General features: G+C 43.2%; 1 protein-coding gene across 7 annotated transcripts in view; it reads right to left on the bottom strand.

Moving 5' to 3' along the window:
* Window positions 1–12,785, bottom strand: part of DENND1B (DENN domain containing 1B) — a 200,956-nt gene that overhangs the window by 129,632 nt on the left and 58,539 nt on the right. For all 7 annotated transcript variants that reach the window (XM_044302466.1, XM_044302464.1, XM_044302467.1 and 4 more), the window contains exons 4-5: window positions 1,312–1,361; window positions 1,075–1,194 (exon numbers count right to left, since the gene is read on the bottom strand). In XM_044302466.1, the coding sequence (XP_044158401.1) occupies window positions 1,075–1,194; window positions 1,312–1,361 (170 nt within the window). The remainder of the gene's footprint in view (window positions 1–1,074; window positions 1,195–1,311; window positions 1,362–12,785) is intronic.

The raw sequence follows: 12,785 nt of genomic DNA, 5'->3' as shown, positions 1-12,785 counted from the left end.
AAGCAGCATCACTGAGGCCAGTGGCTGGACACAGCAGTCACATGCATGTATGATACAACATTGCTTCAGGGAAGTAAACTAGGACTGGCAGGGAGCACCGAAGGGTGGCATCAGTGATTTTTTTTATATTTTACCCTATTTCCTGCTTTAAACATAATTTTTAGGCACTCAACCAGAACACCTCATCTTACGCTTAATCAGTAGGCGACTGTAGCATTGACTGTGGATCATGGTATATGTGGTAGCACAGGGCATACAGGTTAGGAGATAATAAAAACCTTCTTCTACATGGATTATCAATGGCTAGGAATGTGCTTGCATACGTCGTGTTTATATAGATTTACAAGGAGTTTTATGACATTTATGTATTTTATTATTGGCCCTGTACAGGAATAAAAGGACTTTTCATTGAGGACCAAAACTGGGAGGACACCTGATGTGTTGTCTGAGGCCTATAATATACAGAGTGAGGGGTTTGCTGAATTTGAGCCTAGCAAGAAATTCATGGCCCCATAAGGCGCAGTCCCATTCTACAATCCTTCCTATATTTCATAGCTCATTAGAAGGTGATTCAAACAGTTTCCCCTGGAAAAGATTCCCAAGGCTGCTAGCTATTAGCAGCCCGGCCTCGCTCCAGGCTCTTGTGCCACTTGGGTGCCACTGCAGGGGACATTTTTAAATTGAAGGAGTCAGAGGTTAAGTGACGGAGGGGAAGTGGTTTATGTAAGAAGGGGCAGGTGAGCAGTTACTGCCCTGAGTTAGTAAGGAGGCCTTCACTTTGCAGGTTCACATCTAAAGCAAGGGAAACTACCTTTCCTCCCGTCCAGACAGTAGAAAGTGGTGGGGGAAGGGGCTCTCTCATCTATGGATAGGAAAGAAAAAAAGTCTAGGAAATTGGAAACACGTGATGTCTGAGCGTGAAAGAAAACTGGAGCAAAATAGTAAATCCATGAGAGGAGGCCGGTTAAGCTACATAAAGTCGTTAGGGAATGAAGAGGTGAGTTAAAGAATGAGAAAGTATAAAAAACACACACACAAAAACTAAAAACGTTAGTCTATGAACATACGACTGACCTTAGAATACATAGGCAAATTTTACCCCCTGAAGTCAAGCGGCAGAATCCAAACCTCTGCTTACTCTCTATATCAGTTAACACAAAGGTAAAGTGCTGTCCCATCTGAGCCTGTGTCCCCCTGCAAGAGACATTGAAAAGAGAATCACATCATAAAAAAGCGTTACAATTTATATGGAATATAAAAGATATATAAATGCAGTGAAAGTAGGAGGTTAAAACGCGTGCATGACGTTACCTTTCAATGGCAAAGGGAAAGCAGAACTTTGGCACCATGCATAGCAAGTCCTACAAAACAAAGGGGGAAGAGCTGGTCATAAGACAGAACACAACGAAAAGAGGATGCTGTCTGGAAACACTATAAAAGAGGAACCCTGAACAAGACCTAATCGCCTCAATCTGATAAAAATGTAAAGCATTCGGTTCTCATGGCCTGGTGGATATTCACTACCGACTCCATTCAGTAAACTTTATTTTCCAGGCTCCGAACCTAAAGCTGGCTAAACACATCCAATGAATGTGACCGCAGTGATCGACATCAATTACCTTCTATAAATGAGGCACAGTATTGCCTGGAGGAGATCAGCCATGTTAAATCTATACAGCTGAGCCTTCACAAGGGCATTTTATTTATTTCTCTACATGTTGCTTTAAAATGTCGCTGAAGTGCCAGTGCAGTTTAGCATATGGATGCTCGGATCATCAGTATGAACAAAGCATTGTACAAATGGTCCATCAGTGGTCCATCTTAAAAGGGGTTTCTGGACCATTGGTCCTCACCATGTGGCACTGCAGCAAAAGAAGGATGGTGCTGACTGGAGCAGTGCTGCCACCGCAGTGCCATCACAGGGACATTCATACAGTGTGGATGAGCCTGGTACTGCAGCTCACATTTACTGGAATTGGCTGAGCTGCAGGACCAGGCAAGGTCTGCTAAACGGTGGGGTTCCCGAGTGTGTATACATCATAAAATGATGGTCTTTCCTAAGGACAGGCCAGCAGGATCTTAAAGTGTCACATGTTTGATACGTCAGAGACATATGAAAAGTTTTGACTGGTGGGCGTCTGACCGTCGAGACGTCTACCGATCACTAGAACGAGGAGAAAGAAGCGTTCGCATATCGCACGCTTTCTGAATGGAGACAGGACCACAGACTTTCTATCGAGTCCGTCTCCTGCAGCAAGGACAGAGCAATCTCAACACTAAGACCCACACACATCAAAACCTTTGATATGTCATTAGAATGTATTAATATTTTTTTTATTTTTTTTATACGTTCAGGGACACTTTAAACTAACCATAAGGCCAGATTCACACATCCATGTTCCAGGTGCATTATATGTCCGTATTACTTACCTCTGTCACAGCCAGACAGGAATCTAGGATGCTGTGACTGCAGGTCAGGTAAAGGGGATGTGCCAAGTTTCCAAGTTATCCCCTATTCGCAGGAAAGGCATAACTAACTGATCTGTGAGGGTCCAACCGTCGGGACCCACACTGATCTGATGGAGTGGTAGGTCGAGCATGCACCCTGCCACTCCATTCCCTACGGGACTGATGGAGAATCAGATTGCAGAGTACAGCGCTGGCCCATTTCCGGCAGTCCCATAGAGTATGAATGGAGCAGTAGGGTGCATGCCCAACCTGCCACTCCGTCAGATCAGGGAACGGGACTATTGTTCTCAGGATATGTGGAGGTCCCAGGGGTCGGACCCCATTGATCAGTTGGTTATACCCTACAGGGGATAAACATGAGCAGAAATATACAATATGTGAAAAGTTGGGAAATATTTATAGATGTATCAGATATGTGCTCACCACTGCTCCTTTCTTGAAGAACACGTCAGCAGTGACAACGCTAGAAGGCTTATTAGGCTGACAGCAATCTTATGGCCAGCTTTATATGTGAGTTCCACTAATGACCGTCCTCAGCAGCTGAAGACTTACACTGTGGAACCCGCACAGCACAAATATCTGAACCGGTCAAGTATTCCGCTATATTCCTAATGAGAACCATATCCTTAGGGCTCATGCACGTGGCCCGCAAACAGCCGGTCCGCAACATACAGGCACCGCCCATTTGTGCATCGTATCATGGATGCGTGAACGGAACTGAACCCCACCCCACTTGAACGGAACAGAACCCCAGAAACTGGCCATGCCTCCACACCGCAAGAAAGTATTGCATGCAGCATGGACACAGGCCATTAACGGCAGTGTGCATGAGGCCTTACAGAAATTTAGGAACATAAAACACCACTTTTTGCTAATGAAAGACGTGTCACATGGGGCTACTCCTTGTCTACATCTCAATGGTGGGAGTCTAAGTCCCTGCACCGCTGCTGATCAGCTCTGGAATTACACAAGCTCCATCTATGATGTAGTGGACAGAGCTCATAACGGCAGCGCGGCTTCCATTGAAGTGAAAGGACACTGGGTGACTTGCTTTCTTTTTGGTTTTGACAGAATAGACTGGTAGACTAAGCCGTTTAGTAGAGCAAAAAAGACTGAAACAAATAGAAAGAAGGTCAAATAGAGTCCGAAGACAAATCCTATGGGTTCTGTTTGTATCAGTGAATTCAAAGGATCCAAAGTGGCAATTTTTTGCTTCTTGTATTTTTGTTAATTAGGCTAATTTCTTCTTTCTGCCTTCTTCTTAAAACCACAGCATTCTGCAGCTCATGGCGTTTTTTCAGGCGTTTTGACACCTCCTTCTCTACAGGTTAAAATGCCATGCTTGTGGGCAAACACTATATTTGCAACAAAAAAAAAAAGGCCACACCAAAAATAAAAATAAAACCACAGTGAAAAATGTAGGCTGCCAAAAAATGACATTCATTCTGCTGTTTTTAGTAATATAAAAGGTCAGACAAAATTCATGTGTGTAGAAAGTATCCCAAAAACCAATGTGAGAAGCACATAATACTCCATCACATGTGCTGCACTAGATATAGTGCACAATAAAGACTCCCGGAAAAGGCCAGATCTGAGTGTAATATACAGGGAATACACAAAGGATCAGACCTGCGTCTGAGCTTTCCCAGCTGGACAGCGCGGGCGGCCTGGAAGACTCGTACATGTACAGGGTGGGTCTTCACTGAGGCTCACAGTGGAGTATTCTTTTTTTGGATCTCTGAAAAGAGACTGAGATTCCCACACCCCTGCTGAGACTCCCTTTTTAATAGAGACATATGGATATCACATGAGATTCCTTGCTATATGGAAAACATCCCTGCGCTGTATACTGATGTGACGCTTGACAAGAATTTGTCATATGGAATCACAATTTCAGAAGAGCGGCGGACAGCTGGGGAGGAGGCAGTCACATGTATACCTCAGCATACTACATGCGCAGGTATTAGTAGTATGATCCACCTTCTCATGCTGTCATACATGACTGACAAAGCCATAGCATTCACGGGGGCTTCCTAGTTTGATGGAGAGTGCAGAGAAGGTATGCACCATGGGTCAAATGCAGGGTGATGTGACATTAATGGCAGAGCCACAGGATCAGAAGTGTCTGATGGGTTCAGCGCACAAGAGGTGGAGAAATAGCGGCATATCTCTCCATTTCAGTTCATGGTACAATGGAGCTGCTTAGCTGCTTCCATATCCCATAAGATAGATGAATGCAACTTCAGCCGGATCGTCCCCTCTTCTTTACAGGGACAAAGAGGACAGCGTGGGACTACCGTACTCCAGGTATGTGGGAGTGCAAGAAGTGGAACCCCCGCTATCAGACATTTACAGACACAAAGTAAATGGAGAAGGGAATGTTCCTTTATATTTTATTGCAGCCCAGGGGAGTGGTAAAATCTGACAAAGTTAAAAAGCTGGATGTAACCTGTCGCCTCTCCTGACAAATCAGTTTTAGTAACTGCTTGCGTTCCCCAAGTAATAACAGTTCTGGGGTAGCTTTTCATATAACCCTATGTTATGCCATTCCACCATTATCCCTACTAGGAGTGCATAACACAATTGCCAACTGTCTGCAATAAAGTAACTGTCTGGGTGTTACCAGATGGGCGTGTGTCCCTGCACAGCCTGACATTATCCAATCAGTGCTGCCAGAGGCAGACGGTGCAGGGACAGCCCCCAATTAGTAACACCCATCAGACCTTCATAGTAAACTGATAGTAATTCATTCATAAAGTTTTAGTAGCAATAATAGAGTAATGGCATAACATGGACACATGAAAAAATGCAGCAGAATTGCTATTGCATGGGGAATGCAAGTAGTTCTTAAAACAGACGCGTCAGAAGAAGCGGAAAGTCTTGTAAAAAGACTGTGGGCTCATGCACACGACTGTATTTTGTAGTCCACAAAACACGGATCCGCAAAAAAAATTAAAAAAACGGGTGACATCTGTATTGCACAAGTTTTTTTTTTTTTCCGGATCATGCGTAACAAAAGGGACAAGACAAGGGACAAAAGGGACAAGAATAGGACAAGTTCTTTTTTTTTACATGAACGGACATACGAAAAAGGAATGCACACAGTCTTTTAAGTTTTTAAAATGAACAGTTCCACATACAGAGATGTAAAGAAAAAGAGACGGAAAAAAAATATGTTCGTGTGCATAAGCCCTAAGGCTACTTTTACATCTGCATTTTTAATTAAGGTTTTGAGATCCAGCCGAGGATCTCAAAACCGGAATTAAAAGGATCATTGCAAGTCAATGGGTGCTAGATCTGTTGTTTTTTTTTTTTTTTTTTTTTGTAATAAAGAAAGAAAAAAAAAACACGGATCAGGCACCATTGATTTTCATGCCTGATCAGGTTTGTTCAGTTTTGCAAACCGGACACGAAGACGCTGCTTGCAGCAGTTTGTGTCCAGTCCCAAAACGCAACTGAACTGAACTGATGCCTACTGATCAGTTTTGTCCCCATTGACAATTAATCGGTTTAATTCAGCCTCTGCCGGGTCTCAAAACCTGAATTAAAAATGTAGATGTGAAAGTAGCCTCACTGATAAATCATCTGGTTATACAGGGACACCTCCTCTCCATCACTCCTGTACCACTCTATAAATGTAAGACTTGCTGTTTAGGTGTCTGGAAGAGCTGTGAGTCGTATAGATTAGGGATTTTTCTAGACTGTCCCTTGCATTTGTGTGTGCCATCTCTTTCACCCCAGTCCACTTCTCTCCAACATTTGCACACTATGCAGCGCACATGAACGTGGAGGCACACGCGGGATGGAGTGCTGTGCGCTGGCGAGCTGCCTGGTCCCAGTCTCTTGGGAAAATCCACTTAAAAACCTTGGAAGTCTTTAAAATTCATTTAGCCAGCAGGTCTGTGGAGCGTTTTACAAACAGTGCAGACATAGGAGGGGGATTCTCTCCCAGCTTAGGCCACGGACAAAGCAACCTGACGCTTTATCCCCCGGTAGTGTGCACTGGGGCTTCAGTGATCAATAGAAAACTGTCTTCTGCTGCAAAGTCTTCCCTAATTACAGGTGACGCAAAAGAGATAGAAGGCAAGATAAGGAGATGGATGTAAAACAGAGACTGAATACAATGTACAGACTAGGGAAGAAAGCAGACAAGGGGAGAATGATGGTCCTCTATAGATGAGCGGTCTCATTCTACAGGTGCCGGGTGCCACCTCAGCAGGGGGTATGCATACAACTCCACAGCCAGGAGAACAGACTGGTACTACACAAGATAGATCCTCTTCTGTCAAGGTGGCCACAGGCATTTACAGCAAAGGACGACTAGAGAAACCCTTTAACCAGTTCCAAGAGGACAATTTCCCCCTTCATTATCAGACACGTCTTATTTTTATAGTCTGGCTTCAAAAACTTTTTATTTTCCATTCATTTATTTAAAAGGAAAGTAGCATAAGCAGTTGGGCGAAGAGAGCGGAGGTGACTGAGCTGCAATGATTATACTGCTGTCCTCAACAACCCCTTTAAAGGCTATGTACACCTTCAGGGCCATATTTTTTTTTTCATGATTGTATTTTACTCACTTGCGCTAAAAAAAATATATATTTTTTTTCAATTAGTCTTTATTCAAAATATTAAGCTGATCTGTCAAAGGGTTAACAGTTTTTCTAACTGTGAGAATTCTACCTTTACTGTCACTTTGTGCCGGTCATCTAATAACCCTTATCTCTAAATTACTAAATGGTCATAAACACTTAAAGGGGTTATCCAAAGTCTAAAACATGCCCTCAATGCCTTGGCCCCTCATATAGATTATACATGCCCCACGTCGCTCCTGATCCCTACACCGCTGCTGCATCTCCCCATTACATACATCAAAACATCCGGCGACAGGGGGAGCAGCCAATAGCAGGCCACGACAGGGACGGGCCTCCCTAGCATAGCGGGTGACGGTAGGGAGGCTCGTCCCCGTTGCGGCCCGCTATTGGCTGCTCCCACGGTTGCTGGATTGTTAGATAATAGATAATCGCTAAGATGATCGCTAACGAGCATTCGTATGAACGCTCGTTAGGGATCATCTGGCAGTGTAATTCTGCCGCTGATTACCCGATGAACAAGCAAACTCAATACCTGATATTTTAACGTGTTTATAAATCCTTGTTTACCAGCGGCAGATCGCACCGTGTAATAGGAGCTCTGCAGGCATTAATGACGGCTCGTCCCTACATTGAGGAGGAGACCGCAGCCAGTACACTATTGTATGCTACCCTCATTGAGAGCAGCAGAAACATGATGACAGGTTCCCTTTAAATATTTGCATGGGTAATAAATGGGGCTTTATTTTCATTTTATTTATTTAGTGCCATTTTTATGTTAGCCATTTTAGTTTTTAGTTTTCAAACCCAGGAATCAATAACAAAAAGGAAAACATGGTAAGTTTTTCAATTTCTTTTTCTTAAATTGCACAGAGTAGCTAAACTACAGTTTTAAATATTGTGTCTCCTTTCCATTACAGTATTTAAATTACCACATTTAGCGAATCATAGATACATGTTCAAAGGAAGAATGACAAGGCTACATTCACATATGTGTTATGAACTCCAGTAGTCTGTTCCAGCCAAGCAACAGCCTACCAGAGTTCACCGTATCCAGCATAGCCAGACCCTGCCGCGCACGGGTGGATGTCCAATCACTATAGTGGGATATGATGGGGATCCAGCAGGTTTCCAGCATAAATGCCAGCTTTTGGCCTGCATGCAGTATTTTTTGTCTGACCGAAAGTTGGCATTTGTGTCGGAAACCCGTCGGATCCCATTATATTAAAAGGGAATTGGCGGTGTGAATGTAGCCCAAGCAGCACAGCTAAAAAAAAGTGCTAAAAAGTGCTGAGCTCAGAAAAAACAGCAGCAAGTGTCATGAAATAACAAAAAGAACAATGCTCACTTCTCCAATCACCCCTTACTGACATCGGTGTTCAGCGATGAAAGCGTGGTGCCAGTAGTACGGCACATGACTGCTAAGCCCACTGACTGGCTGCACTGGTCACGTGCTGGCTTCTTGTAAACAAAGACTGGGGGGCTGCCGAAGCATATGCGCTGGATCGGTGGGGCATTGGAGAGGAATCTTTTTGTTATTATATACTGCTGTTTTTATATTTTTTACTCAAAGGCGGAGTAACCACTAAAACAAGCGTAGAAAATGATGAATGAGACAGGCCGGCCTTCCCCACCCAGCCTTTTTTTTTTTTTTGACCTGGCCTGAGTGGAGGAAAAAAGTTGCAGATTACACCGCAAGTAACCTTTGTGCCGCAATCTGCAACAGATATACGCCACTGATAGTAAATGACCCCTTTAGATTTTTATGAGATAGATCGGTGAAAGAATATGTAACGAAACCTGTCACCAGATAACCAACATAAAATTGCTAACACATGTTGCTTTAAAGTGCACTTGCCATAAGAGGTCACCATTTATAATTAGCGCCATTACAACTACAACAAACATAGGGGGGAATTTTTCATTAGGAGAATATTTGAAGTCAGTTTTGTGTTGGAATACTTTGTGCCACATTTATCAAATGTTGCAGGTTGTTTGATACATTTGGCTTGTCCTTAAACCTAACACTTCTGTCTAGAGAAGCTCCTCCAGTTTTCCTACTCCACCCTGCTCCTGGAGTGAGACTGCAACTTATTTTGACTTTTTAAAGTCTCAATGATAAATCTGGAGTGGAACTCATTAACATACCTAACCACGCCCACTTTCCCGCCCATATTACAAAACTGGAGTGGTGTACACATGCAAAAAGTGCAAGTGAGTGTAAAAAGTCTGAAATGTTTGCGCAATCGCATAAATTATGCGCAAGCGAGTGCAACTTTTTGATGCTAGAATTCTGTAATGAAGGTATGATAAATAAGGGCCATAGACTAAAGACCAACTGTACAAAAAGAAGCGATGATATGGGGAGGGAGGCAGATTAGTACCTATAAAATATGCCTGTAATCAGAGGCTCCTTACTATCCAATTCATCCATTTAGTGCCAGTCATAGGGAGGAGGGAAAATGAGCAGAAACCCTGTGGCCTGCCAGCAGGTGGTGATGTGGAGCTCTGCATGCATCACATTGCTATACAGTGCGCAGTATACAAAAAAACAAGACTTCATACAACATTCCTCAACACTAGAAAACTAAGAAACATAATTACATTCACATTTCTATGTGGTGTACCCAAAACTGCCTGCTTCAAACTGCACTACCTCATACATTCAAACTATTCAAAAGAGACATATAAAAACCTAACAAATAAGTAGAAGAGATATGCAAAGAAATAGGGCAATTCAGAAAATCATTAGTAGGTAAGTGATGACCAAGGCCTCATGCACACGGCTGTGACCACAAAGGATCCAGAAAATAGGAACAGTCCTGTGTGCATTCTGTTTTTTTTTTTCCTCACTCCTATCAATAGAAAGAAATGTATCATCTGCAAATATGGACAAAGAACGGGACCTGCGCTGAGATCTGCGGATCCCCCCTTCCCCCCCCAAAATAATAATTTGATGTGTCCACACGGCCGAATAAAAATGAATGGGTCAGGTGATAGGTGAACATAATAATGGTAGTAAACATTACTGTGGTGGGTATTATAATAAGCAGATCAAGGCCTATACTGCGCGGATCTACAAGCAGCAGTCTGGCGGCAGTCATCATGTACTGAGTCGGCTCCACAAGACTTGGCTGAATGGAACTTGGGCCATAACCATCTCCTGGCATCTTCTATTCACCTCCATTGGAGTGCAGCTCGTCTAATGTTGTCATGTACACTGTGGTAACAGACTATCAATGCTGGCAATTAGCGGAGGGGTGGCACACAATGGTTATAGCAGCGATGGCAGAGCAGTAAAAAATAACTGCAAAAAAAATACGCAATAACAGCTGTCAAAGAAGAAGCCCTGAAAAATAATAATTAGGTGGCATACGCAGGGAGGAACCCTGTGCCCACTACCCTCACACAAACAGGCAGATAAATAGAAATATCTCACTACCCACACACAAACTCCTTTCACACCAGTCAAAATGACAGAATTTATCTTTGAAACCTGCTGGCAACATCCTCTGCATTATTAAAAGAGAGTCTGGATAGAAGGGGATTAAACACTGCCGCATACATTATTCCAAAATATGTCTAACAAGTCGCTTCATTATCCTCTGCCTTTTCACGGCTCCTTGTGATGTACAAATGCTACATTTTCCTTTTTTATTTTTACCAACAGCTGGGAAGGGTGAGCTCCCAGCCCATTCTCGGTGCTCACATCTCGCCGCAGCCCCTTCTCCCCCTCTTCATTGTATTTCCTGCAGAACAGAGGAAGGGCCCTTCTTCTAAAGATCAATTCATATTTCCATAATCCATGCTTGTGCCTCTCCCCGGGGTGGTGGGTGTCCCTCGTGTCTTCAGCTACGTTCTACAACTGTCAATAAGTCCCGGTAACAATGGGGCTCAGACAAAGGGGCTTTGGCAGACGAAAGAGGCAGCTAAGTGGGGGGAGTCTTGGCTGGTGCCATATGCTGGTTTGATTTTCAAAATACCCTCCCGGTAAAGGAGAGCTGCTCCTTCATCATAATCCCCGACATGCACTTTTAACCCCTTCCGCACAACAAACATGAATGCTTTATAACGGGTAATATATATTATCCAGAGCGGATTCCAGCATGACAAGCACTAGACACCCATGTGACCCGCTCCTTGATACAATTTTTTTTTTCTTTTCGTTTTTTTATTTCGAGCACAGGCAAAATGTGACTTGTGCGCACAGTAAACTAAGAAAACAGTAAAACCTGAATATTTCTAAGGAAAGTACACGTTTTGGTGGTGTACACTGGTTTATAGCGACTACTAAAAATGCAACAACCTGCCTTAAAATGTAATCACCTCTAGAACCGAAACAGCTTGGCAGTAAGAAATAAAGATGGAAATTTTGAAACGAGATTATCCCTTAAAAGACCAATGCAGACGTAGCCATTAACCCCAGATTAAGTGGTTACGAACTCTATGTCCCATTCACATGTTACACGCGCCGTACCCGACAAAGCAGGTGAACTAGACAGAGTACAGACCCAGCGCTCAGAGGTACAGCCAGGAACTTCAGCAGTCTGTACTGTAAATGGACTACTCCACAGACTATAACTCCTATCTCCTATACACTTAAAATCTAAGCTCTTAATTGGTAATACAATAAATTCAGTCCACAATCCCAAGGACTACAGCTGCAGGGAAGGACTTGTTCTCATCCATATTGATGAGATAGAACCCTATGTACATGACCCAATTATCAACAATTAGGAGACATGTTCACTGTTCCCTATTCCACTGCTCTGTCAAAATAAGTTTTTATTTTTTATTTATTTTTTACATATTAACTCCTGACAACCTACGGAAAATAAAAACCAGTCACACTAAATTCGAAAGGAAATAAAGTTGAGCCGAGCACTGCGATTGGCCAGCGCTACAGCATGGGAGAATGAGACGCCGGCAAGTTCCCCTGGGTGGAGCCTAACTATGAAGATACCAGAGGACATAACGGGAGAAAGGAGCGGCGCCCAGGTATAACAGTAAGTGCAGGGGGATCCCTGGGCGCCGCTCTACATGTCTGTATAGTTAGTTTAGAAGTTTTATTCTAGTGAAAGGCCCTCTTTAACAAAACATAACGCACCAAGAAGGAGCTAGAATGGAATGATGATATATGTAAGTGATTACACACAATACAGTCCTGATCAAAAGTTTAAGACCACTTGAAAAATTGCAAAAAATCATATCTAGCATGGCTGGATCTTAACAAGGTTCCAAGTAGAGCTTCAGCATGCAACAAGAAGAAATGGGAGTGAGACAAAACATTTTTTGAGCATTCAATTTAATGAAAACAACGAATAAAACTGAAACAGCCTGTTTTTCAGCTGATCAAAAGTTTAGGACAACATGCCTTTAAAAGGCCAAATTTGTGCAAAGATGTGGATTCATTGTCATTTTCTGTCAGGTAGTCACACGTTGTGATGGCAGAGGCAAAAAAACTCTCCCTTTTTGAACGTAGTCGGGTTGTTGAACTGCATAAGCAGGGTCTCTCACAGCGCGCCATTGCTGCTGAGGTGGGACGCCAGTCATTTGGAATTTCTTAAATTCTTAAATGATCCTGAGGGTTATGGAACAAAAAAGTCAAGTGGAAGACCCAAATAAATTTCATCAGCACTGAGCCGGAGGATCCAATTGGCTGTCCGTCAAGACACTGGACGATCCAAATTAAGGCCCTTACTGGTGCTGACTGCAGCACCATAACCA

The sequence above is a fragment of the Bufo gargarizans genome, chromosome 7, assembly GCF_014858855.1.
Source record: "Bufo gargarizans isolate SCDJY-AF-19 chromosome 7, ASM1485885v1, whole genome shotgun sequence".
Taxonomy (NCBI): Eukaryota; Metazoa; Chordata; class Amphibia; order Anura; family Bufonidae; genus Bufo; species Bufo gargarizans.
Note: the sequence above shows the minus strand (reverse complement) of the source record. Positions and strands in the feature narration are given on the sequence as shown.